Source organism: Oncorhynchus keta, chromosome 5 (genome assembly GCF_023373465.1).
Source record: "Oncorhynchus keta strain PuntledgeMale-10-30-2019 chromosome 5, Oket_V2, whole genome shotgun sequence".
Lineage (NCBI taxonomy): Eukaryota > Metazoa > Chordata > Actinopteri > Salmoniformes > Salmonidae > Oncorhynchus > Oncorhynchus keta.
In genome coordinates this window covers 113,943-140,911 of record NC_068425.1, presented here as the reverse complement: position 1 = coordinate 140,911, position 26,969 = coordinate 113,943, and the positions used below count along the sequence as shown (strand labels likewise).

Here is a 26,969-nt window from a genome sequence, read left to right as displayed (position 1 = left end):
ATTCCAGTGTTTAACTTGCTATATTGTATTTACTTTGCCACCATGGCCTTTTTTGCCTTTACCTCCCTTCTCACCTCATTTGCTCACATTGTATATAGACTTGTTTATACTGTATTATTGACTGTATGTTTGTTTTACTCCATGTGTAACTCTGTGTCATTGTATCTGTCGAACTGCTTTGCTTTATCTTGTCCAGGTCGCTATTGTAAATGAGAAGTTGTTCTCAACTTGCCTACCTGGTTAAATAAAGGTGAAATAAAAAAATAAAATAAAAATGTTGCTTCAATATATCCATATAATTGTCCTACCTCATGATGCCATCTATTTTGTGAAGTGCACCAGTCTCTCCTGCAGCTGTAAGTTGTTGGCAACACATCCGATCTAATAGTACTCGGCCTTTGACGCTTCAGTAGATCCTAACTTTAGCCATCGCACTTTTCCCTTTTGTCGGTCTTATCGCCCCTCATCAAGACATGAGGTGGACAGCTGGGCACACTCGAACAGAGTGGTGTTGTTCAGGCTATAGCTGAAGTGTCACATTTCCAGGGAGACACTTTATCACCTGGGACACAATAACTGGCGGGGGTGTTTCTGCAGACACGATGTGGTACTGTGTGGCTGTGACACATTATATGGTCTGGTCCACTACCGTTGTTCGGCGAACACCTGTCCCTGTACCTGCTCTAGGTTGTGTGTAATAGCAGCCTTGCTTCCCCCAGAGTGCAAAGGGAGGGAAATGTAGACCAATGAGGGCAAAGGATGAACGGACGTCCCCTTATGTCATTCATTCATGCTCAACAGGTTTGTTCATGCAGTAAAAACTGAATTCTGAGGCGGTACTTACAGAAAGCACAATGCCCCGGCCTTCACATGATTCAATGGCCACAATTTTGCTTATCCAGGGTGCGTGTTGGAGACTTGGGACGTCTGTAAGACAATAGATTGGCAGTTTTTCTGAAACAGACACATTATGTAATTAATTAATTAATTCTTCAAAGAAAAAGGGGAAAAGAATGTTGTTGTTTGATGTACCCCATAAAAAAGGCGTGTTTGCTCAAAGCTGTTTTGTCAAAGCTTCTAAGAAAACTGTGCAAAAGTGTGATGAATTATTCAGCAGGGGCTATCGGTTTACTTTAGGTCGATTTCTCTGTTACCGTGGTAGAAATACATGCATTATTTACTGGTCCTGTGTCTCCAAGAGTGAGGCAGTTTAGGACTGACAGTCTTTTTTAGAAATCTTCAAACTCTGACGATTACTCTCTAGTAATCCATGAGGAAAAAATACTTTGTCTAGTCTAGGCGGTTATGTTAAGCTTTGAATGAAAATAAGAAGGGGACTGCAAAGCACCTTTCTGGACTATGTAATCTACCACTGGGTTTTCCAAAGGAGTGGACAATGTTGACACCGCCGGGCGAAGAGAAACCCCAGAAGCGGGTGAGGTTCCGCGTGGCTTCGGGGAACAGTGGTCGGGTGCTGAAGGAGATATTTAAAGATAGGGGTCCGTCTGACTCGTTGGATTCAGATTGTACCAGTAGTTCGGATGCGGACCGGGCCAGTACGCCTTCCACAAGTATAGATGCTAATGGACATGCTTTTCTACATGGGTTTCTAGGCTCCGAGTTGGATGATAGCGAGAGCGAGCGGGATGATTTGCTCATGTATGCTGGGGCCTCAAAGGACAGAGCACCGATTAGCCACAAGCGTGTCAAAATCCTCAGCAAAAATGGGACTGTAAGGGGGGTCAAGAACAAAGTCAGTACAGGTCAGGTCTTATTTGAAAACCTTCCTAATGCATGTGGGGTAAGTGATCTAGGTCACTTCAAGTATGATGAATATTTATTGTACCTTTTCAGTGTTATCATAGTTCTCATAGTTTTTACAGGTGTTTGAAGCTGGTGGACCAAAACAAAAATGACTTTAGGTTTTGGTCCACCAGCTTCAAACAGCTGTAAAAACAATATTTTGATGGTACAATCCTTCTCTACACTATTCAGTGCTTGTTTTCTCACATAAAGTGAAATTTGTAGTATTTTAGTGTAGTATTTTAGCAAACACTAGATATTCCACTAGATAACACAGCCACAAAGTCAGAGCAGCTTTCACGGTTTGACAACATTCATCAAATTAAGATCCTACATCTGTATGGTCACCTAGAGCACCATTAGGTGGTAATGGAATGAAGCCTGTGAAAGGAGTAGATGGCGAATAGATAGTGCTGACAGCCAGGCGTAGAGAGGGATTACCTCAATGCTTACTCAGAGGTATAGTCGATACACAACACTACAGGACTTGGTGTACTGTACACTGTAAAAAACATTCTAGTTGTTTAAACTAATTATTATGATTTACTAAACTTTTCAGTCTAAGTGTTACCTGAACTGAATTCTTAATTAGCCCAAACTTAGCACCAACTTGAGAAGAAATTTGCTAAAATGTTGTCAACTTAAAATGTTGTGTTTGCTCAACTTGTCTAATATTTTAATTAAACTAGAAATTATAATTTGGGCATCTTAATTAAACAAGGCTGTGGAATTAGTTACACACAAACAATGTTTTCAATTGACATATTTGACAGACATTGACATGCGTGATTACATTGTGCATGTTCATTTATACAGCCATTGTTTTTGGGTATGTCCTCCCTCGCCTGGGATTTGAGGTCCCAATCTCTTGGTTCACGACATTCTGATCTTCCTGCTACTCAATCATGTCTGTGTCATGACCGATTTGACCTGTATTGCTACACTTTGCACTTCAAAGTAAATCTCAGCTCTATTAAAAGTGACCTCAAGAAAAACTGTTTTATTCATCACAGTGATTAAGGAGTTAAATTAAAGTAATAAGTTAGACAAATGTACAGGAAACCCTAAAATTGCTGAGACTAGACGGGTATGATGGGACTATATTCATGGCTATATTAGGTTTTGAAAGGCCAATGCATGTTTAAAGTGAGTTTTTGTCGTCTTTTTTTCTCCGCCAATACTAGGGCCGTGGCGGTCACGAAATTTCGTCACCCTGTGATTGTCAAGCAAATAACTGTTGGTCTCACGGTAATTGACCGTTAATGAACATAAACACATTTAGCGTCTCCTGGCTTCCACGCATAGCCTTCAGGCCAATGACGCAGACCTTTGGAAAATGTACATTTTAAAAGGTCGAATAAATCCATATAATGGTGTTGACCTTACAGTGAAAAGTTATTAGGTGAACAATAGGTAAGTAAAGAAATAAAACAACAGTAAAAAGACAGTGAAAAATAACAGTAGCGAGGTTATAAAAGTAGCGAGGCTATAAAAGTGTCCGAAAAAATTTACACTTTGTAAATTATAGACACTTAATCATAGGACTGGATGGTTTAAAATACTAACGTATATTAGCTAGTTAGCTAGTTATTCTGCTCATCAAAGCCTATTGTAATAGTAAGTAAACTCGGCTGTTTACAGCTAGCGTTAGACAACTAAATAGGAGTCTGAAGATCTCTCGGATTGCTAAATAACTGGCTAGGACCTAAACATGTTTGCGGACAGCATAAACTATTAACGATATTGGTAACGTCAGCTAACAGGATAGCTTCTTCACTCCAGCAGCTAGCTAATGATCAGTGTTCAAACATTACTTAATCTAGCTAGCTATCTAGCTAATTTAGCTGACAATCGTTAGCTTGCTAGGTGGCTAGCTAGTACCTATGTTCAACATATACTGTTGCTAGACACAAACAGAACGATGCATAGAATGATCTGCAGAAAAGGGCACACAAGGAAACTTTAACCAAGGTCACGTTAGCTTGCTAGCTAACATGAACTAGCTAGCTAACATGAACAAAGTACATTTAACATTTACATTTAAGTCATTTAGCAGACGCTCTTATCCAGAGCGACTTACAAATTGGTGCATACACCTTATGACAACCAGTGGAACAGCCACTTGCATCTAAATCTTGTTGGGGGAAGGGGGGTGAGAAGGATTACTTACCCTTACTTACCCTATCCTAGGTATTCCTTGAAGAGGTGGGGTTTCAGGTGTCTCCGGAAGGTGGTGATTGACTCCGCTGTCCTGGCGTCGTGAGGGAGTTTGTTCCACCATTGGGGGCCAGAGCAGCGAACAGTTTTGACTGGGCTGAGCGGGAACTGTACTTCCTCAGTGGTAGGGAGGCGAGCAGGCCAGAGGTGGATGAACGCAGTGCCCTTGTTTGGGTGTAGGGCCTGATCAGAGCCTGGAGGTACTGAGGTGCCGTTCCCCTCACAGCTCCGTAGGCGAGCACCATGGTCTTGTAGCGGATGCGAGCTTCAACTGGAAGCCAGTGGAGAGAGCGGAGGAGCGGGGTGACGTGAGAGAACTTGGGAAGGTTGAACACCAGACGGGCTGCGGCGTTCTGGATGAGTTGTAGGGGTTTAATGGCACAGGCAGGGAGCCCAGCCAACAGCGAGTTGCAGTAATCAAGACGGGAGATGACAAGTGCCTGGATTAGGACCTGCGCCGCTTCCTGTGTGAGGCAGGGTCGTACTCTGCGGATGTTGTAGAGCATGAACCTACAGGAACGGGACACCGCCTTGATGTTAGTTGAGAACGTCAGGGTGTTGTCCAGGATCACGCCAAGGTTCTTAGCGCTCTGGGAGGAGGACACAATGGAGTTGTCAACCGTGATGGCGAGATCATGGAACGGGCAGTCCTTCCCCGGGAGGAAGAGGAGCTCTGTCTTGCTGAGGTTCAGCTTGAGGTGGTGATCCGTCATCCACACTGATATGTCTGCCAGACATGCAGAGATGCGATTCGCCACCTGGTCATCAGAAGGGGGAAAGGAGAAGATTAATTGTGTGTCGTCTGCATAGCAATGATAGGAGAGACCATGTGAGGTTATGACAGAGCCAAGTGACTTGGTGTATAGCGAGAATAAGAGAGGGCCTAGAACAGAGCCCTGGGGGACACCAGTGGTGAGAGCGCGTGGTGAGGAGACAGATTCTCGCCACGCCACTAATTTCCCAGTGACAGTTTCAACAAACAAAGCAACAACTTTTACCTCAAATAATCATTGCCTTAGCATAATGGCTAGTTAGCTATTTCAGTATGGACATTCAACACTGGTACAATAATCCAATCTCTTATGACAATGCAAAAGTTATCCTTTTCGTCTTCTTCTTCAATGGTATTATGGCGGTCCGCAATCAAACATTAGAGGCAAATGCCCTCCCTCCCATGCCTTCTGCCACACATCTAACACAATGGCTCTAATCTTACATTTGGCCTCACCTACATGTCATACTGTCTGAACTAACTTCACTTTGCATCAAGGTTCTCCAACTGGCGAATTTGAACCATGGGTGGTTTTATTTGCCCCCCAAGTTTTCAGAGCAAAAAAAAATACAATAATATTTGAATCTTCATTGGACATAAAATAAAAACGTGTGTGATCGTTTCCCAATGTAATCCATTTTCGAAATGATTATGTTTTTGTGAAATACTATCTGTTTCGGCTCCTTGCAGTCAATTTGCAGTGTACAAAGGATTTATAATTATAAAATGGGTTGTTTGGATCCTGGATGCTGTTTGGATGAGCAGTGTTCCAAGCCGTACTGTACTGGCCATCACAGGCACACTATGCCTGCTAACAATTCCATCTGAATGAACAGCGCGCCTTCATAAGAATATCATCATGTTTTTTTTCATGTTGTTGTCAAAATCATCTCTTGTATTTTTCTCAACTAGCACATTATTTTCTCTTGCTTCTAGCCTAGCAATTTTGTTTGGTACAGTGGGGTTAATACACACCTCCCTGTCTGCCCATCCAACCTCAGAAACAACGTTTCACTTTTTAATTTTGATCTCTGTACCAGACATAGAGTGGCTGGGCCACTCAAGGACATTCAAAGACTTGTACCGAAGCCACTCCTGCATTGTCTTGGCTGTGTGCTCAGGTTTGTTGTCCTGTTGGAAGGTGAACATTCGCCCCAGTCTGAGGTCCTAAGAGTTCTGGAGCAGGTTTTCATCAAGGATCTCTCTGTACATTGCTCTGTTCATCGTTCCCTCGATCCTGACTAGTCTCCCTGTCCCTGCCACTGAAAAATATCCTCACAGTATGATGCTGCCACCACCATGCTTTTACAGTAGAGATGGTGCCAGGTTTCCTCCAGACGTGACGCTTGGCATTCAGGCCAACGAGTTCAATTTTGGTTTTATCAGACCAGAGAATCTTGTTTCTCATGGTCTGAGAGTCCTTTAGGTGCCATTTTGGCAAACTCCAAGCGGGCTGTCATGTGCCTTTTACTGAGGAGTGGCTTCCGCATGGCCACTCTACCATAAAGGCCTGATTGGTGGAGTGCTGCAGAGCTGACTGTCCTTGTGGAAGGTTCTTCCATATCCACAGAGGATCTCTGGAGCTCTTTCAGAGTAACCTTCGGGTTCTTGGTCACCTCCCTGACCAAGGCCCTTCTTCCCCGATTGCTCAGTATGGCCAGGCAGCCAGCTCAAGGACGTGATTCCAAACTTCTTCCATTTTAGAATGATGGAGGTCACTGTGTTCTTGGGGACCTTCCATGCTATAGATATTTTTTGGTACCCTTCCCCAGATCTGTGCCTCGACACAATCCTGTCGCGGAGCTCTATGGACCCTTCCTTCGACCTCATGTCTTGGGTTTTGCTCTGACATGCACTGTCAACTGTATATAGACAGTTATGTGCTTTTCCATATCAATTTCAATCAATTGAATGTACCACAGGTGGACTCCAATCAAGTTGTAGAAACAGCTTAAGGATGATCAATGGAAACAGAATGGACCTGAGCTCAATTTCGAGTCTCATAGCAAAGGGTCTGAATACCTATGTAAATTAGGTATTTCTGTTTTCGCTTTGTCATTATGGGGTATTGTGTGTAGACTGATGAGCTAAAACATGTATTTAATCCATTTAGAATAAGGTTTAACTTTCCGAATGTACTGCAGTGGGTTCTATGGATGGTCTTAAACTGCAGTAAATTATGTCTGAGATTAAATTAACATGACTGGGCATTCTAACATACTGTAGGTCAAATTAGCTTCTGGATTTCCTGTCTTTTTCAGCTTCAGACAACAGCTAATATTTCACTTAAAACAGTTTTTTTTATATGTATAGGGGTAGGGTGACGAGGCATCAGGATTTATCATAAAAAGAGTAGCAGTGTGTTTGTGAGTGTAGAGTCAGTATGAATGTGCTTGATGTAGTCATTGCATGCTAGAAATATTGGGCCAAATACTAAACGTTTTACTAAATTTAATACACTACAAGTGAATTTGTCCAACTACTTATGACAACTTCAAATCGAGGGACTAGATACATAAAGTGCATTTAGATCTAACTGGTAAAACAGATATGTATGAAAATACTCTTAAATAAAAGGTGAGATTCTATACTGTCACCTCATAAAACATTTTATGTAAAATCCCAAAATGCTGGATTATAGCGCCAAATTAAATGTTATAACTAATAAAATAAATACCGTCCAGTATTTATTAATACCAAATAAATACTGTAGGTAGGGGAGAGTATAAGGTTGATCACATACCGTATCTAATTTCCTTTTTGTGTGTTTTCCTTACAAGCCCGAGTTGACACTAGAATTTGGGCGGATAGTGATCTACACCACCAGCTTTCGAGTAGTAAGGACCACGTTTGAACGGTGTGAGTTGGTCCGCAAGATCTTTTCAAACCACAGGGTCAAGTTTCTGGAAAAGAATATAGCCCTGGACTGTGAGTATGGGAAGGACCTGGAAGAACGATGCAAGCGGGTGGGCGAACCTCCCTCGCTACCAGTCGTGTTCATCGATGGACACTACCTCGGGGTCAGTGCTTTCACTTGGTCATTACAACTCATTTTCCAATTCCTGGGCTTGTGTTTATAAAACATCTCAGACTAGGAGTGTTGATTTAGAATCCATATGGTCTTTTATATCATAATGAATAAGATGACATGTACAGAGGGACCTGATACTACATCACTCCTACACTGAGACACTTTATGAATAATGTTGACATTTGAAATGACAAACGTCCTATTATGAAACATAGCATGTTTTACTATCAAAAAAACCATGCAATCCATCTCAGTGCTTGACTTGGGTAGGAGCTCACTGCAGCTGAGTACCGGCACGTCAAATTTTCAACTGATTGAGTTCCTGCACCTCTTATAGAATTATTAGCTCAAAAGCATAAACAGTACCCACATGCAAAATTAGTACTGGCCCCTATTTCGGTCCAAGTCAAGCACAGAAGTGTTATGAATATATTAGCTATGAAATTATCAAAGGTCTAGTAATGATATGATGCATCTTACACTATGATAATAACTTTGCAGGGTGCTGAGAAAATATTGGACATGAATGAATCAGGAGAACTTCAGGATCGTCTGGCCAAAATTGAGGTAATTTTTAATCAACTACCACTAAACAGATACAATATATTCAGTAATAACACTGGTAACTGCACAGTTAACAACATATTCAATGTCATGTTTCAACTGATGCCTCTAACGCCTCAAATTACAAAAATACTCCAATATGTTTGCAATTAAATATGATTAAAATAAACATAAATGAAACACAGGATAGGAAAATAGTATTGATCGTTCTGATATATCATATAGGCCTACTCGCCGACAATGATACATCAGTGAACTGACAAAAATTAATGGGCATCAATAATGGAAGGCTTTTTATTGATTCTGCATCTAATTAATTTGTTTACACACAGGTGTGAGGGTCATATCAACAATTGAGGTTGTGTTTCAAACAGAGCAAAGACACTGACAGACATACAACTGTGAAAAGGTTTTAGAAAGAGAGCAACCCGGCTCTATGTATTTTACTGGTTTGTGACTCATTGACACTGCCCCCGGTTAGAGGGGAATAAAGCAGGCCAAGAGTTACCCCCACAGGAACTTTACAGTGGCTTGCAAAAGTATTCACCCTCCTTGGCATTGTTCCTATTTTGTTGCCTTACAACCTGGAATTAAAATAGATTTTTGGGGGGGTTTGTATCATTTGATTTACTCAACATTCCTACCACGTTGAAGATCCATGGGTTCCGCTGGGGTACAGCAACCATTAAGTCATACCACAGACACTCAATTGGATTGAGGTCTGGACTTTGACTTGGCCATTCCAGGACATTTAAATGTTTCCCCTTCAACATTGTTCTGGTGGAAGGTGAACCCCCATCCCAGTCTCAAATCTCTCAAAGACAAAGGTTTCCCCCAAGAATTTCCCTGTATTTAGTGCCATCCATCATTCCTTCAATTCTGACCAGCTTCTCAGTCCCTGCCGATGAAAAACATCCCCACAGTATGATGCTGCCACCACCATGCTTCACGATGGGGATGGTGTTCTTGGGTGATGAGAGGTTTTGGGTTTGAGCCAGACATAGCGATTTCCTTGATGAATAAAAAGCTAACTTTTTGTCTCATCTGACCAGAGTACATTCTTCCATATGTTTGGGGAGTCACCCACATGCCTTTTGGCAAACACCAAACATGTTTGCTTATTTTTTTCTTTAAGCAATGGCTTTTATCTGTAAAGCCCAGCTCTGTGGAGTGTACGGCTTAAAGTGGTCCTATGGACAGATACTCCAATCTCCGCTGTGGAGCTTTGCAGCTTCCTCAGGGTTATCTTTGGTCTATTTGTTGCCTCTCTGATTAATGCCCTCTGGTCTGTGAGTTTTGGTGGGCAGCCCTCTCTTGACAGGTTTGTTGTGATGTCATATTCTTTCATTTTTTTTAATAATGGATTTAACTGTGCTCCATGAGATGTTCAAAGTTTCTGATATTTTTTTATAACCCAACCCTGATCTGTACTTATCCACAACTTTTTCCCTCTGTTTGGAGAGCTTCTTGGTCATCATGGTGCCACTTTCTTGGTGGTGCTGCAGATTCTGGGGCCTTTCAGAACAGGTGTATATATACTGAGATCATGTGACAGATCATGTCCCACTTAAATAAAGTCCACCTGTGTGCAATCTAACTAATTATGTGACTTCTGAAGGTAATTGGTTGCATCAGATCTTATTTAGGGGCTTCATAGCAAACGGGGTGAATACATATGCACGCACCACTTTTCCCTTTTAAATGTTTTTTACATTTTTTTTAAACAAGTAATTTTTTTCAATTCACTTTACCAATTTGGACTATTTTTGTGTATGTCCATTACATGAAATAAAAATCTATTTGAATTACAGGTTGTAATGCAACAAAATAGTAAAAACGCCAAGGGGGATGAATACTTTCGCAAGACACTGTATTTGAACCCACTGAGGAAGATGGACATGGGGATTAAAAGTGGGAAAAGTTCTGTTTAAGGAAATGAAAGGCAATGAATATACTGTACATATGATATCACAAATCAAATCCAATTGTATTTGTCACATACACATGGTTAGCAGATGTTAATGCGAGTGTAGCGAAATGCTTGTGCTTCTAGTTCCGACAATGCAGTAATAACCAACAAGTAATCTAGCTAACAATTCTAAAACTACTACCTTATAGTCACAAATGTAAGGGGATAAAGAATATGTACATAAAGATATATGAATGAGTGATGGTATAGAGCGGCATAGGCAAGATGCAGTAGATGGTATTGAGTACAGTATATACATATGAGATGAGTATGTAAACAAAGTGGCATAGTTAAAGTGGCTAGTGATACATGTATTACATAAAGATGCAGTAGATGATATAGAGTACAGTATATACGTATACATATGAGATGAATAATGTAGTTTGCCCCCGGTGATGCGTTGTGCAGACCTCACTACCCTCTGGAGAGCCTTAGGGTTGTGGGCGGAGCAGTTGCCGTACCAGGCGGTGATACAGCCCGACAGGATGCTCTCGATTGTGCATCTGTAGAGGTTTGTGAGTGCTTTTGGTGACAAGCCAAATTTCTTCAGCCTCCTGAGGTTGAAGAGGCGCTGCTGCGTCTTCTTCACGATGCTGTCTGTGTGGGTGGACCAATTCAGTTTGTCTGTGATGTGTACGCCGAGGAACTTAAAACTTACTACCCTCTCCACTACTGTTCCATCGATGTGGATAGGGGGGTGTTCCCTGCTGTTTCCTGAAGTCCACAATCATCTCCTTAGTTTTGCTGACGTTGAGTGTGAGGTTAATAAAGGACTGTATAAATTATATATAATTCCTGAACTAACTATTTAGAACAATATATACGTGTCACACAACACACACCATCGCACAAGTCCAGAGATATGACTGAGTTGTTGACAGGCAGAGACAGAGATGCTGCTTGAGGGAGACTGCAAGTATTGTGTGATCTGTATAGTCAAGAGGATGGGCAGATGTCTGGCCCCCTAGTAACATCCCTAGCAACGTATCGTGGCACAGGTCAGGGAGAGTTTGAGAGGCATGTTTATGGTACCATCGAGACTCTCAGGCTTCAAGTGTGGGGGATGGGTAGTGGAATGTGCAGCTCAGGGTTGTGAGGTGCTGATAACAGTCACCGGCAGGGAATTTGTAACACCTTTCCTATCAGGGAAAATAACAGAAGAATACAAGGCCATGTTGACAAGCTTTGAAAGTAAAAAACCCAATTAGGCATACAACGATGCACACAAACCCTTACATACACTACAGCACTATGCTAATTAGCTTTCAATTCAGCCAGTGGCATAACTTGTGTCGTGGAATTATTGGAGCTTGTCAATGACCCTTCCATAGGTGATTCGTTGAGAACCCAACGAGCGGATTTGAGCCATAGCATTTTATACCAAAGTCCATCCCCCTGGATGTTCATGACAAACAACAGATGTACGGAATGGGTCACTAATAATTCACAGCAGACAGTATCTGCTGTCAAGACTGTTCTCATTGTGTAGAGGACCAGGGTCTGGCCCCCAACTCCATACTGGAGCCATCTCCCCCTGGTACCCCAGTACAGACACATTAACGCATGCTATGGAATGAGGTCTTGTTAGGCTTATCACCCAAAGACATAGTACATCTTCTGTCAGTGTTAAATCTCCCAGAGGCTCGCTTTCAGTTCACACAGACACAATAGTTATAAGAACCCTCTATTCAATTGCATAAAACAGCCATTTGATGCTATTACAAGTATTATAACAATTTTGCTCTCACAATGTTTTTCGTGTGTGTGTTTTCCCCCAGAGAGTACAGCACCCCCACACGTGCCAGACCTGTGGGGGCTTTGCCTTCGTCCCGTGCCCCATGTGCCATGGTAGCAAGTTGTCAGTTTTCCGCAACTGCTTCACAGAGTCGTTCAAAGCCCTGAAGTGCACCTGGTGCAACGAGAATGGCCTGCAGCCCTGTTCCAGCTGCAGCCAATGATGACTCTAAGTGCCTGATCGAAATATCCCCTTTCCCCAAGCCCACACAATGTATGGTGTCCATAATTAGGACAGCCAGAAATACAAACAAGTCCTAGCGAGACTGAGGCTGTCCTAATATGGACACTGTACGGATTGGACTGTGTCAGAGATAAGACTTGATTTTTCACACCATGGTTTATCCTCCATGGGAGATTGTCAATAAAATTGTGTTTTCAAGAAAATATAAGTCTTTAAATGGGTTTTATCTGTGGCACATGTACACTTAGTTGATCAATTACACATTTGAAAGTTTGAATTCATCAGCCTGTCCTAAAATGTATCAAGCTGTGACCTTCCCCATTTAAATGGAACCAATAAGTTGAACAGAAAAATACAAGGTCAGTCTAGGACTCCACCAGGATGATCTAGGGTTGGTCATTGAGGTGTAAGACAATCACTGATATGTAACCGTGTAGTGGTGACCTGTAGTTTGTTAAATAATTAAGCTTTCATCACTAATCCTATGGCCTACATGGATCAAGATAGAGCAGAGAGGGAAAGTAAAGTATTGTGTGTACACTTTATTGGGCCACTCCACTTAAATAAATGTAGCTAAAATAAAGGGATAATAATACTAGCTCTGGTAGAATAAAATATACATGTTTATTAGGATGAGAGAAAAGCGCTTTCCTTAGTCATAAAATAGAGGAAGCATTTAAAGCAAATTCCAGTTTAATAGTATTGGAAATGTGTGCATGGAAACAATGGAAGCATAAGATTCCATAGACATAGGATGTTAGGCATCAGGACCACTGAGTAACCAAGCTTACTGTTAGGCAGCTTAATAATGTATATGTCACCAACAGATTTATCCTAGTTAGGTTTCCATTCAAATATTCTGGCCACAGAAAGGACTTTGATTGCAACTCCATCTCTTACCCTGAGGATAAAGAAGAGGGACCCATTTACAGAGTTGTGTCTGAGACTTGTGTGCACCACACTGCTTTGAGTACACTTTCTTTATACATCAATAGCACCTTGCAACTCAATAGCAGATTGTAAAAAGCCAATATCACACTTTCATGTTTAGAGTAACACAATTATACTGTGTTGAGTCCATTTGTTTGGATGGGTGTCATCACTCTCGGTCTGGCTGCCATCCAGTGACAAAAAAATATGGAGAAAAGCATCTCCACCGCGAGGATCTCTACGCTGTCATAGCCCTGTACAATGCTGCTTGAACATGACTCTACAAGGCAGCACTGTAGAGAAGCTAAAAGCAACGAGCAAGGCATCACTTTCACTCTCAACACGACTTTTAATAGATGCCACACACAAGCTAATAATTTTTTCCCTACTCGACAGCGGCTGATACATTCGGTGGGATGTGTAGCATAATCCAATTTATTTAATAGATTCTTAATCACAATCTAAGATTGTGGAATAATGTAAGGACATTGGGTCGTGGAGATGAAAGAAACCTAATAGCATGCCCGATCACGGTCTATTGCTCCCCCATGTGTAGGTTCGATCTTGGAGAGAAAAACGGCGAATAAAAATTCTAACAATGCATTGGCCATATCATTAGCCTGTAGCATAACCAACCTATCAACAGTTTGTTGGTGGCGTTGCTATAGGCCTACGCATATGTTGATAACAGTTGATTATCTCAAGAGTGTGCGCCTTTGATTATTTCCTACAGGTTTGCAATACAATACATATGTAATCATGCTGTTGTATAGGCACTGTTAATCCCACATTAAAAACGCATTATATTACCTATTATTAAGGGAGAAAAGGAGACACGACAATGACAAGATGGGCAGAAGCACAACGGACTTGGGAATGGCATGACGTTGATGCGCGCCCACTCTCAAAGCCTGTTTAAACATGTTACACGACATTCAATAACAAAAAACATTGAATGTCGTTGTCCTTGTTCAGCATTTTCTGATGTGCCATAGTTGTCAATTGTTTCTCCGTCGGAGAAGCCTACTTGGTCCTGCCGCGATGCTGAGCGATGTTTCTCAATGGTTGGTTAATGCCTGGTTGAATATGACTGTTTATTGACGTCACCATATAGGCCACTGATTTTTCTTATCGTTTCCAGAGCCTCATTCCGATAACTGCAAAGTCCAATTGCCCACATTCATCCAAAGGCAATGAAGATGCGCACATAGCCAATGAACACCAATCTGCATGACATACTTTTCAGATAATTTAAATTAGTTGGCAGATAAATTGAAGCGTAGGGAAATGCCAACAACAAAGATACATGTTCATAAATGTATTTATTTGAAGTCCTTCAGCAGTTATTCCATAACCAAAGATAAATCTTACATAATCAACAGATACACACACACACACAGTTGAAGTCGGAAGTTTACATACACCTTAGCCAAATACATTTAAACTCAGTTTTCACAATCCCTGACATTTAATCCTAGTAAAAAATGTCCCCATTTTAGGTCAGTTAGCATCACAACTTTATTTTATGAATGTGAAATGTCAGAATAATAGTAGAGAAAATGATTTATTTCAGCTTTTATTTCTTTCATCACATTCCCAGTGGGTCAGCAGTTTACATACACTGAATTAGTATTTGGTAGCAATTGCCTTTAAATAATTTAACTTGGGTCAAATGTTTCAGGTAGCTTTCCACAAGCTTCCCACAATAAGTTGGGTGAATTTTGGCCCATTACTCCTGACAGAGCTGGTGTAACTGAGTCAGGTCTGTAGGCCTCCTTCCTAGTACATGCTTCTATAGTTTTTCTGCCCACAAAATATTTATGGAAATGAGGTCAGGGCTTTGTGATGGCCACTCCAATAACTTGACTTAGTTGTCCTTAAGCCATTTTGCCACAACTTTGGAAGTATGCTTGGGGTCATTGTCCATTTGGAAAACCCATTTGCGACCAAGCTTTAACTTGCTTACTGATGTCTTGAGATGTTGCTTCAATAGATCCACAACTTCCCTCCCTCATGATGCCATCTGTATTGTGAAGTGCACCAGTCCATCCTGCGGCAAAGCACCCCCACAACATGCTGCCGCCACTACCATGCTTCACGGTTGGGATGGTGTTCTTCGGCTTGCAAGCATCCCCCTTTTCCTCCAAACATAACAATGGTCATTATGGCCAAACAGTTCTATTTTTGTTTCATCAGACCAGAGGACATTTCTCCAAAAAGTATGATCTTTGTCCCCATGTACAGTTGCAAACCATAGTCTGGCTATTTTATGGCGGTTTTGGAGCAGTGGCTTCTTCCTTGCTGAGCGGCCTTTCAGTTTGTCGATATTGGACTCATTCTACTGTGGATATAGATACTTTAGTACCCGTTTCCTCCAGCATCTTCACAAAGTCCTTTTCTGTTCTTCTGGGATTGATTTGCACTTTCCGCACCAAAGTACGTTAATGTCTAGGAGACAGAACACATCTCCTTCCTGAGCGTTATGACAGCTGTGTTGTCCCATGGTGTTTATACTTGCATACTATTGTTTGTAGAGATGAATGTGGTACCTTCAGGCGTTTAGAAACTCTTGGCTGATTTCTTTTGATTTTCCCATGATGTCAAGCAAAGAGGCACTGAGTTTGAAGGTAGGCCTTGAAATACATCCACAGGTAAACCTCCAATTGACTCAAATTATGTCAATTAGCCTATCAGAAGCTTCTAAAGCCATGACATACTTTTCTGGAATCTTCCAAGCTGTTTAAAAAAGGCAGTCAATTTAGTGTATGTAAACGTCTGGCCCACTGGAATTGTGATACAGTGAATTATAAGTGAAATGATCTGACAAAACAATTGTTTGAAAAATTACTTGTCATGCAAAGTAGATGTCCTAACCGACTTGCAAAAACGACAGTTTGTTAACAAGAAATTTGTGGGAGTGGTTGAAAAACTAGTTTTAATGACGCCAACCAAAGTACAGTCGTGGACAAAAGTTGAGAACGACACAAATATTAACTTCCACAAAGTTTGCTGCTTCAGTGTCTTTAGATATTTTTGTCAGATGTAATTATACCTCAGTATTCCATAGTAACAAGTATTTCATAAGTGTCAAATGCTTTTATTGACAATTACATGAAGTTGATGCAAGAGTCAATATTTGCAGTGTTGACCCTTCTTTTTCAAGACCTCTGCAATCTGCCCTGGAATGCTGTCAATTAACTTCTGGGCCACATCCTGACTGATGGCAGCCCATTCTTGCATAATAAATGCTTGGAGTTTGTCCAAATTTGTGGGGTTTTGTTTGTCCAAATTTGTGGGGTTTTGTTTGTCCACCCACCACTTGAGGATTGACCACAACTTCAATGGGATTAAGGTCTGGGGAGTTTCCTGGCCATGGACCCAAAATATCGATGTTTTGTTCCCCGGGCCACTTAGTTATTACTTTTGCCTTATAGCAAGTTGCTCCATCATACAGTTCGTCACCAAACTGTTCCTGGATTGTTGGGAGAAACTGCTCTCGGAGGATGTGTTTGTACCATTCTTTATTCATGGCTGTATTCTTAGTCAAAATTGTGAGCAACCGCACACATGAATGGTCACAGGATGCTTTACTGTTGGCATGACACAGGACTGATGGTAGCGCTCACCTTGTCTTTTCTGGACAAGCTTTTTTCCTGGATGCCCCAAACAATTGAAAAGGGGATTCATCAGAGAAAATGATTTTACCCCAGTCCTCAGCAGTCCAATTCCTGTACCATTTGCAGAATATCATTCTATCCCTGATGTTTTTCCTGGAGAGAAGTGGCTTCTTTGCTGCCCTTCTTGACCATCCTACAAAAGTCTTTGCTTCACTGTGCGTGCAGATGCACTCACACCTGCCTGCTGCCATTCCTGAGCAAGCTCTGTGCTGGTGGTGCCCCGATCCCGCAGCTGAATCAACTTTAGGAGACAGTCGAGGCGCTTGCTGGACTTTCTTGGGTGCCCTGGAGCCTTCTTCACAACAATTGAACCGCTCTCCTTGAAGTTCTTGATGATCCGATAAATGGTTGATTTAGGTACAATCTTACTGGCAGCAATATCCTTGCCTGTGAAGCCTTTTTGTACAAAACAATGACGGCACGTGTTTCCTTGCAGGTAACCATGGTTGACCGAGGAAGAACAATGATTCCAAGCACCACCCTCCTTTTGAAGCTTCCAGTCTGTTATTCAAACTCTATCAGCATGACAGAGTGATCTCCTGCCTTGTCCTCGTCAACACTCACACCTGTGTTAACGAGAGAATCACTGACATGTCAGCTGGTCCTTTTGTGGCAGGGCTGAAATGCAGTGGAAATGTTTTTTGGGGGTTCAGTTCATTTGCATGGCAAAGAGGGACTTCACAATTCATTGCAATTCATCTGATCACTCTTCATAACACTCTGGAGTATATGCAAATTGCTATCATACAAACTGAGGGAGCAGACTGTGAAAATGAATGTGTCATTCGCAAAACTTTTGGCCATGGCTGTATATGTAAACTTCCGACTTCAACTGCATACACACACCCGACAATTCAGAAACAACTCCAGGCCACTTCTAAAGAAAGCCAAGTATGTATTCACCATTGGGGTATATGCTTACAGCAGTGTCCCTGCAACCTGCTGTATATTGGCCAGACGGTCTGTTACAAACACAGACATGAGCACAGATTTTTTTTTAAAAAGCAGTCGCTGAATGCAACAAGTATGTTCAGGAGGGTGACATTTTACAGAACTTTCAGACAGAAATAAATTTCATAGCACAGCTATGTCATAATGAATAGAAATCATGTCAGCTCTATTCCTGACATTTTTAACTGCAATGTTGTGAATGTTTCACCTCACTGAATTACACCCCAGGCTGGAGCAGAATTATCAAGCTGGAAGGGTCAAAGTTGGGACAATGGCTGAACAAACCATCTTTAGTGGATAGTCAGAGCATTAATATTACGTATCATTTGTCCTCGTCTTAGTTTTTACACCGAACTGTCCACGGTAAAACAGAGTTGTATTAGGTCACAAAAGGCTGAAACAAAAACGCCTACCTCCAGCCCACTATTATTTACACTGGTAAAGGAGGGGACGTTCGCTCGGACTGGGTGTTCGAGCACCACTTCATCTTTGGAGCAAAAAACATACAAATCTGTTGTTTGCTGACAAGCCCGTTGAGACAGCAAACGACTGACAAGATCAGTCAGCTCACTCTAACATATAAAATCACAATTCTTAGAACATTAATTCAAAATGTCAATCAATGAACTGGTGAGATGCCAGCTTTGCAGTGTGCATAGGTACTCCCCCCCTCAAAATATAAAGGAGAAAAAATATATACACTCTACATTACTTCAAACTTATACTCAAGAAAACTCTTCCATGCTCCTTTTGTTAAGTGTACTTGTATAATTATTTGCATTCATAAGGGAATTGTTGCAGCGAGAGTGTGGTTCTATGTAGATTCATAAGCTTTATGTATAACTGCTTAGTGATACTGGTCAGTTTGACTCTGAATAGTTCAAAGACATTATTCTCTTTATCTTTATTATCTTCTCCTTTCCCCCTTCTGATGACCAGGTGGCGAATCGCATCTCTGCATGTCTGGCAGACATATCAGTGTGGATGACGGATCACCACCTCAAGCTGAACCTCGGCAAGACGGAGCTGCTCTTCCTCCCGGGGAAGGACTGCCCGTTCCATGATCTCGCCATCACGGTTGACAACTCCATTGTGTCCTCCTCCCAGAGCGCTAAGAACCTTGGCGTGATCCTGGACAACACCCTGTCGTTCTCAACTAACATCAAGGCGGTGGCCCGTTCCTGTAGGTTCATGCTCTACAACATCCGCAGAGTACGACCCTGCCTCACACAGGAAGCGGCGCAGGTCCTAATCCAGGCACTTGTCATCTCCCGTCTGGATTACTGCAACTCGCTGTTGGCTGGGCTCCCTGCCTGTGCCATTAAACCCCTACAACTCATCCAGAACGCCGCGCCCGCCTGGTGTTCAACCTTCCCAAGTTCTCTCACGTCACCCCGCTCCTCCGCTCTCTCCACTGGCTTCCAGTTGAAGCTCGCATCCGCTACAAGACCATGGTGCTTGCCTACGGAGCTGTGAGGGGAACGGCACCTCAGTACCTCCAGGCTCTGATCAGGCCCTACACCCAAACAAGGGCACTGCGTTCATCCACCTCTGGCCTGCTCGCCTCCGTACCACTGAGGAAGTACAGTTCCCGCCCAGCCCAGTCAAAACTGTTCGCTGCTCTGGCTCCCCAATGGTGGAACACACTCCCTCACGACGCCAGGACAGCGGAGTCAATCACCACCTTCCGGAGACACCTGAAACCCCACCTCTTTAAGGAATACCTAGGATAGGATAAAGTAATCCTTCTCACCCCCCCCTTAAAAGATTTAGATGCACTATTGTAAAGTGGCTGTTCCACTGGATGTCATAAGGTGAATGCACCAATTTGTAAGTCGCTCTGGATAAGAGCGTCTGCTAAATGACTTAAATGTAAATGTAATTATTTTTTTACGGAATTGTTTTACTTCACGCAGAAACATGAACAAAAGTCTATGAACGAAAACTATATTCAAAGGCAGTACATCCACTGCCTGAGAGTGACAACGCACTATGACCACGTCCAACTTCAAGACAATGCTGAGAGCTCAGTCGTCACTGCCACACCTGGTATGCCTTGGGTCTTCGATATCTCCGTTTCCGGTCAAACCCTCACAACAGCATGGTTAAATCAACATAGAAAGGCATGGAAAAAATAAAATCACTGTCCCAGCACCTGTGCCTCGTGCTTATGTGATGCAGGACTATTCTACAGTAAGACTTCTTGATGAGTTGGTTGGAGAGGATGGGAGGGAGATTGGTGGCAGAGTGCAGAGGTCGGCTTGGCTCTTCTCCCGAGTTCCTTCTTGGTGTAGCACAACTTAGAGTAGAGTCGTAGTGTTATAAAATGTCCAGGTCGACGTGCCGTACCTCTGGATTACGTTGCTGTTGAGGGACAACAAAACAGGACGCATTAAATCTTACAACTTCTTTTAAGCATTGAATAAATGACAACCATCATCTTGTAAGATAATGTGATGTCCTGAGTGATATTTCTGGCTCTGATCACTGTCATTGGACAGGGAAAAGCGCAACGCTCGCTCACTAATAAAAATAGTTTTATTAAGACAAGTTTAAAAGATTAACGTTTCCGCCTTCAATGGCCTTCTTCAGAAAGGGAATGGAAAAGTTCATATAGGGCATGGAAAAGAATTAGGGGGGGAAAAAAAATCTCTTTCGCTGGTAGGTGCTCATGAGAGAGAGTGGTAGACCATACAGGTTAGTACTGAAGGTGTGATGTGGTCAATGTCTCCTCCACCTAGTGATGAAATACAGAACTGAACACCAGTACACAAATGTATTTATTTATTTTAATTTTATTTTACCTTTATTTAACTAGGCAAGTCAGTTTAAGAACAAATTCTTATTTTCAATGACAGCCTAGGAACAGTGGGTTAACTGCCTGTTCAGGGACAGAACGACAGATTTGAACCTTGTCGGCTCAGGGATTTGAACTTGCAACCTTCCGGTTACTAGTCCAACGCTCTAACCCACTAGGCTACACTGCCTAGTGGGTACTCATATTCAACCACTACTATATAACACGTTGAATGTTGTTGTTGAATGTTGTGTATTTAAAAATAGAATGGGGCTAAGCAAAACTAGGGCTAACAACAAACATCAAAAGCTTAGACCCAGGTCTAACTAGGGTTGCACATTTCGGGGAATATTCAGAGAGAATTAAACAAAATACATACACATTAATACCCTTTTAAATTGTAAATGTTTTTTTTTGCATTGGATATATTTACCATAACATATGGAGACCGAAACATAAACCCTTTACCTTACCTTATAAGTAGACATAACTGCAAATGATTAAATCCTTCCAATAGAAATAAACTAGTTAAAATAGAACTTTAATTAAATGAGTTGACTCCTCAAATGGGATGATTTCACTGAACAATAAAAGGGAATATCGAATGATCCCAAAGATCCATTGCATCTCCCCCCCAAAAATGAAGATACCCCGAACTTTTAAAATGGTAGTGTCACTTAGAAATGTCCTCGTTTTTGAAAGAAAGCACATTTTTTGGCCATTAAAATATCAAATTGATCAGAAATACATAGTTAACTTTGAAAATGACTATTGTAGCTGGAAACGGCAGATACATTTTAAACATTTTTAATATCTACATAGGAGAACAGAGGTCCATTATCAGCAACCGTCACTCTGTGATCCAATGGCACGTTGTGTTAGCTAATCAAAGTTTTTCATTTTAAAAAGGCTAATTGATCATTAGAAAACCTTATTGCAATTATGTTAGCACAGCTGACAACTGTTGTTCCCCATTACCATGATGGATTCTGATCAGGTATCCTATTGAAATATTGAATGCTTAGGTTTAGTGGGTCTCCACCAGAAGTTAAAATGGTTATCTGTATGAGGAAGGTATAGTGTGTGCAATTAAGCTTGGAATGTTTTGAGTGCAGGGAAAACGATCACGTAGCAGCCATTGAAAGGGGAGAGAGCCGTGGATTAGTGATGGAGGTTGAGGTCAGGTCATGTTAAGAGAGAAAGAAAGGTTTGTGGCCTTATCACTTAGTTTCCTGCCTAGCAGTAAAGATAAAATGGTTGGTCAGATGTGAGGTGGAGACTCCACTGGGAAGAATAAACTTGGTTTGCGCTTTCATAGTGTCCGTTGAGTTTTTTCTTTGAGAATTAGAACCTAAACAACGAGTAAAACATAATTAAAACCTATTTCTTTCACTTACTTGCTGTGCTGTTTTGTTGTTCAGTCATTTCATTCTCAACCAGGCTTTCATCATACATGTCAAGCAGTTTAGTTTCAGCTGTCTGTCGCCCTTCTTCCTCGGTGCGCACTGTCCGTTTCCATCTTGTCCAGCTGTGTATGTAACGTTTCACGTAAACCCAGTTTGTCTGCATCGACGTAGCGGTCCTTGTACCTAGCGTCGAGCATGGTGGTGACACAGTAGAGGCTCAGAGAGAATGCCCCCGAATCACTTGTTCACAGCCTTGAGTACTTTTGTAAATTAACCCCACGGTTTGTGTCGGCAGTTTTGTTGAGCAGGCGTTTCAATGCCATGACAGAGGGTATCAAGTCTGCTGCAGACGCAGTTGATTTGCTTTTTTCTCGAGTCAGCTGTTCGAATGGCACTAGGAGTGTGTTCATGTTTCCAAGGTCCAAACGTTCTCAAACGTCATTGAAATGGCAGCAGCGGTATGAGAACCAGCACATACTTGAGCATGCAATTCCTCAGTACGAAATCCTCGTCGACCCACTTGACGACGACATCAGACTCAGCATGATCATGGGGCTGACGTCGCTGGTCCAAATGTCAGCGACACCCACAGCAAGTAGCTCATAGATGTGCATTTCAACAATACTGGGCAACTCCGGCAGGGCAACATCTGAAAAATAGTGTGTACCGGGACTTGACCAGTTGGCAGAAACCAACACCATCCACAACAGGGAACGGTTGATTGTCAAGGGCAATGAATTCCATTATCTTGGGTATAATGGATTTCGCCTTTGAGTTGTCTCGCTGAAATTTTCTTACTCTTTCAAGTACTGCTCGGCTTAAACTTGTTTAGTTGTTGGAAGTGGAAGTGCGCTTAGTATTTTTCTGCTTTTGTTCTGTGTAACGCTGTGTTTTTCATAGCGTCATTACCTCATAAGTATGCACATCAGCGTTAAACTAGACATCGGGGCGCTGCAGATGTTGGCATTTTTAGCTAATATAGTCAGATTCCGATATCCTCCCCTCCGATATATTGTGCATACTTTTTTGCATACTCACTATTGTGAGTACCTTATGATAAGATGTAGACCACACTATATACCAACATAGTTCGCATCTATATTATTCGCAGCCGTCTATTTTCCACCACAAACCGATGCTGGAGCTAAGACCACACTCAACCAGCTATATAACACCATAAGCAAACAAGAAAATGCTCATCCAGGAGCAGAACTCCTAGTGACCGGTGACTAATGCAGGCCATCTTGAATCCGTTTTACCTCATTTCTACCAGCATGTACATGAGCAACCAGAGGGATGGGGGATAATTTTTTTTAAAAAGCCTACCTTTACTACAAAGACCACAGACTTGTCCAGTTAAATAAAAAGGTTTAAAAAAAACTAAAGAAAGAAAAGTGACACATACAAAGTTCTCCCTCCATTTGTCAAATCTGACCATAATTCTATCCTCCCGATTCCTGCTTACAAGAAAAGACTAAGTACCAGTGACTAGCTCAATACGGAAGTGGTCAGATGACGGGGATGCTACACTACAGGACTGTTTTGCTAGCACAGACTCGAATATGTTCCGGGATTCATCCAATGGCATTGAAAAGTATACCATCTCAGTCGTCGGGTTTGTTAATAAGTGCGTCAACGACGTTGTCCCCAGAGGCCGTACATCCATATCCCAACCAGAAGCCATGGATTACAGGCAACATCCGCATCGAGCTAAAGACTAGAGCTGCCGCTTTCAAGGAGCGGGACACTAATCTGGACGCATAAGAAATCCTGCTAAGCCCTCAGAAGAACCATCAAACAGGCAAAGCATCAACACAGGATTAAGATTGAATCCTCCTACACCATCGGACGCTCGTCGGATGTGGCAGGGCTTTAAAAATATTACGGCCTATAAAGGGAAACACAGCCGCGATCTGCCCAGTGACACGAGCCTACCAGAGGAGCTCAATGCCTTTTATGCACACTTTGAGGTAAGCAACACTGAAGCATGTATGAGAGCCACAGCTGTTCTGGATGACTGTGTGATAACGTTCGCCGATGTGAGCAAGACCTCTAAAACAGGTCAACATTCACAAATTACCAGGACGTGTACTCAAAGCATGCACAGACTAACTGGCAAGTGTCTTCAATGACATTTCAACCTCTTCCTGACGGAGTGTGTAATACCGACATGTTTCAAGCATACCGCCATAGTCCCTGTGCCCAAGGAAGCAAAGGTAAACTGCCTAAATGACTACCGCCCTGTCGTACTCAAGTCGGTAGCCATGAAGTGCTTTGAAAAGCTTGCCGTGTCTCACATCAACAGCATCATCCCAGATACCCTAAACCCACTACAATTTGCATACCACCCCAACAGATCCACAGGTGACGCAATCTCAATTGCACTCCACACTGCCCTTTCCCACCTGGAGAAAAGGAACACACCGATATGAGAATGCTGTTGACTATAGCTCAGAGTTCAACACCATAGAACCCACAAAGCTAAGGACCCTGGTAATAAACACCTCCCTCTGCAACTGGATCCTGGACTTCCTGACAGGCCGCTCCTAGGTGGTAAGGGTTGGCAACAACACGTCTGGCACGCTGATCCTCAACACGGGGTCCCCTCAGGGGTGTGTGCTTGGTCCGCTACTGTACTCCATGTTCACCCACGACTGCGTGGCCAAACACGACTCCAACACCATCATTAAGTTTGCTGATGACCGACAACGATGAGAAAACCTATAGGGAGGTCAGAGACCTGGCATTATGGTGCCAGGACAACAACCTCTCCCTCCAATGTGAGCAAAACAAAAAGGAGCTGATCGTGGACTAAAGGAAAAAGCTGGCCGAAACAGACCCCCATTAACATCGACGGGCCTGTAGTGGAGCAGGTCGAGAGTTTAAAGTTCCTTGGTGTCCACATCAACAACAAACTATCATGGTCCAAACACACCAATACAGTCATGAAGATGGCACGACAACATATTTTCCCCCTCAGAAGACGGAAAAGATTTGGCATGAGTCAGCAGATCCTCAAAAGGTTCTACAGCTGCACCATCGAGAGCTTCCTGACCAGTTGCATCACCGCCTGGTATGGCAACTGCTCGGCATCTGACCTAAAAGCGCTACAGGACGGTAGTGCGTAAGTCCCAGTACATCACTGGGGCCAAGCGTCCTGCCATTCAGGACCTATATACCTGGCAGTGTCAGAGGAAAGTCCCAAAAATTGTCAAGGACTCCAGTCACCCAAGTCATAGATTGTTCTCTCTGCAACCGCACGGCAAGCGGACCAAACTGCTCAACCGCTTCTACCATCAAGCCTTAAAACTGTTGAAGAATTAATACATTGACACCCACCTTATTTTTACACTGCTGCCACTCGCTGTTTATCTATGCACAGTAACTTTACCCCTACGTACATGTACAAATTACCTTGACTAACCTGTTCCCCTGCACATTGACTCAGTACCCCCCCTGTATACAGCCTCATTATTGTTATTTTATTGTGTTACTTTAGTTTATTTCGTAAATATTTTCTTAACTCTTCTTGAACTGCACTGTTGGTTAACCTGTTGGTACTAGGGGGCAGTATTTTCATTTTTGGAAAAATAACGTTCCCAAATTAAACGGGATATTTTGTCAGGACAAGATGCTAGAATAAGCATATAATTGACAGCTTAGGATAGAAAACACTCTAAAGTTTCCAAAACTGTAAAAATATTGTCTGAGTATAACAGAACTGATGTTACAGGCGAAAGCCTGAGAAAAATCCAATCCGGAAGTGACTCATCTTTTGAAAGCCATGCGTTCCGATGCGTCCCTATCAACCAGATTAAGGTGTCTACAGCATTGTGACGTAGTTTTACGCATTTATGTTGAAGAATACCCGTAGGCGGCTTCATTGGTCACCTGATGCTCCCAGAGAAGTTTGAGTAAAATTGAGGTAGCCATTATTGCAATAGCTTCTACTGAGAAACCAATTGTCCCGGTTGATATATTATCGAATAGATATTTGAAAAACACCTTGAGGATTGATTATAAACAACGTTTGCCATGTTTGTCGATATTATGGAGCTAATTTGGAATATTTTTTGGGCGTTGTTGTGACTGCAATTTCCGGTCGATTTCTCAGCCAAATGTGAAGTACAAACAGAGCTATTTCGCCTACAAAAATAATATTTTGGGGAAAAAATGAACTTTGGCTATCTACCTGGGAGTCTCTTGAGTGAAAACATCCGAAGTGCAGAGGTAAACGATTTAATTTGATTGCTTTTCTGATTTTCGTGACAAGGTTGCCTGCTGCTAGCAAGGCATAATGCTATGCTAGGCTATAGATAAACTTACACAAATGCTTGTCTAGCTTTGGCTGTAAAGCATATTTTGAAAATCTGAGATGACAGGGTGATTAAAGGCTAAGCTGTGTTCTAATATATTTCACTTGTGATTTTCATGAATAGGAATATTTTCTAGGAAGATTTATGTCCGTTGCATTATGCTAATTAGTGCCAGATGATGACAACGGTCCCGTTCACGGGATGGGGTGTCACTAGAGGTTAAGGGCTTGTAAGTAAGCATTTCACAGTAATTTCTACACCTGTTGTATTCGGCACGTGACAAATAAAGTTTGATTTGATGACAATATTAAAATCGGTTTGAAATAAAAGTATTTCCCCAGCAACATCCCTCAGATGTATACCTAATGGGTTACTGTTAGGGTGAAAAACAAATCCCAGACTGAAGCTTTAAACGATCGTACAATGGCTATCAGTGCAGATGATTACTAGGGATGTCAAACTCTCCAAACCAGAAAGACAAAAAGTACTAAATAAACTATGGTGAGAAACACTCTTGATTAAAACACTTCTTACATTACATTAGCCTTACGTTGAGGA

The 26,969-nt window shown here is 42.2% G+C and overlaps 1 protein-coding gene and 1 long non-coding RNA gene across 5 annotated transcripts in view; one reads left to right on the top strand and one right to left on the bottom strand.

Moving 5' to 3' along the window:
• The window catches only part of LOC127929949 (uncharacterized), a 41,151-nt gene extending 40,684 nt beyond the window's left edge, over positions 1 to 467 (bottom strand). The window contains exon 1 of the long non-coding RNA XR_008136383.1: positions 309 to 467. This is a non-coding gene — a long non-coding RNA (uncharacterized LOC127929949). The remainder of the gene's footprint in view (positions 1 to 308) is intronic.
• LOC118384216 (glutaredoxin domain-containing cysteine-rich protein 1-like) overlaps positions 1 to 12,531 on the top strand; it is a 32,646-nt gene extending 20,115 nt beyond the window's left edge. For all 4 annotated transcript variants that reach the window (XM_035770537.1, XM_035770538.2, XM_035770540.2 and 1 more), the window contains 3 exons: positions 7,573 to 7,812; positions 8,325 to 8,390; positions 12,135 to 12,531. In XM_035770537.1, coding sequence (XP_035626430.1) covers positions 7,573 to 7,812; positions 8,325 to 8,390; positions 12,135 to 12,314 — 486 coding nt within the window. In that variant the 3' untranslated portion in view covers positions 12,315 to 12,531. The remainder of the gene's footprint in view (positions 1 to 7,572; positions 7,813 to 8,324; positions 8,391 to 12,134) is intronic.
• Positions 12,532 to 26,969: the final 14,438 nt, after the last annotated feature.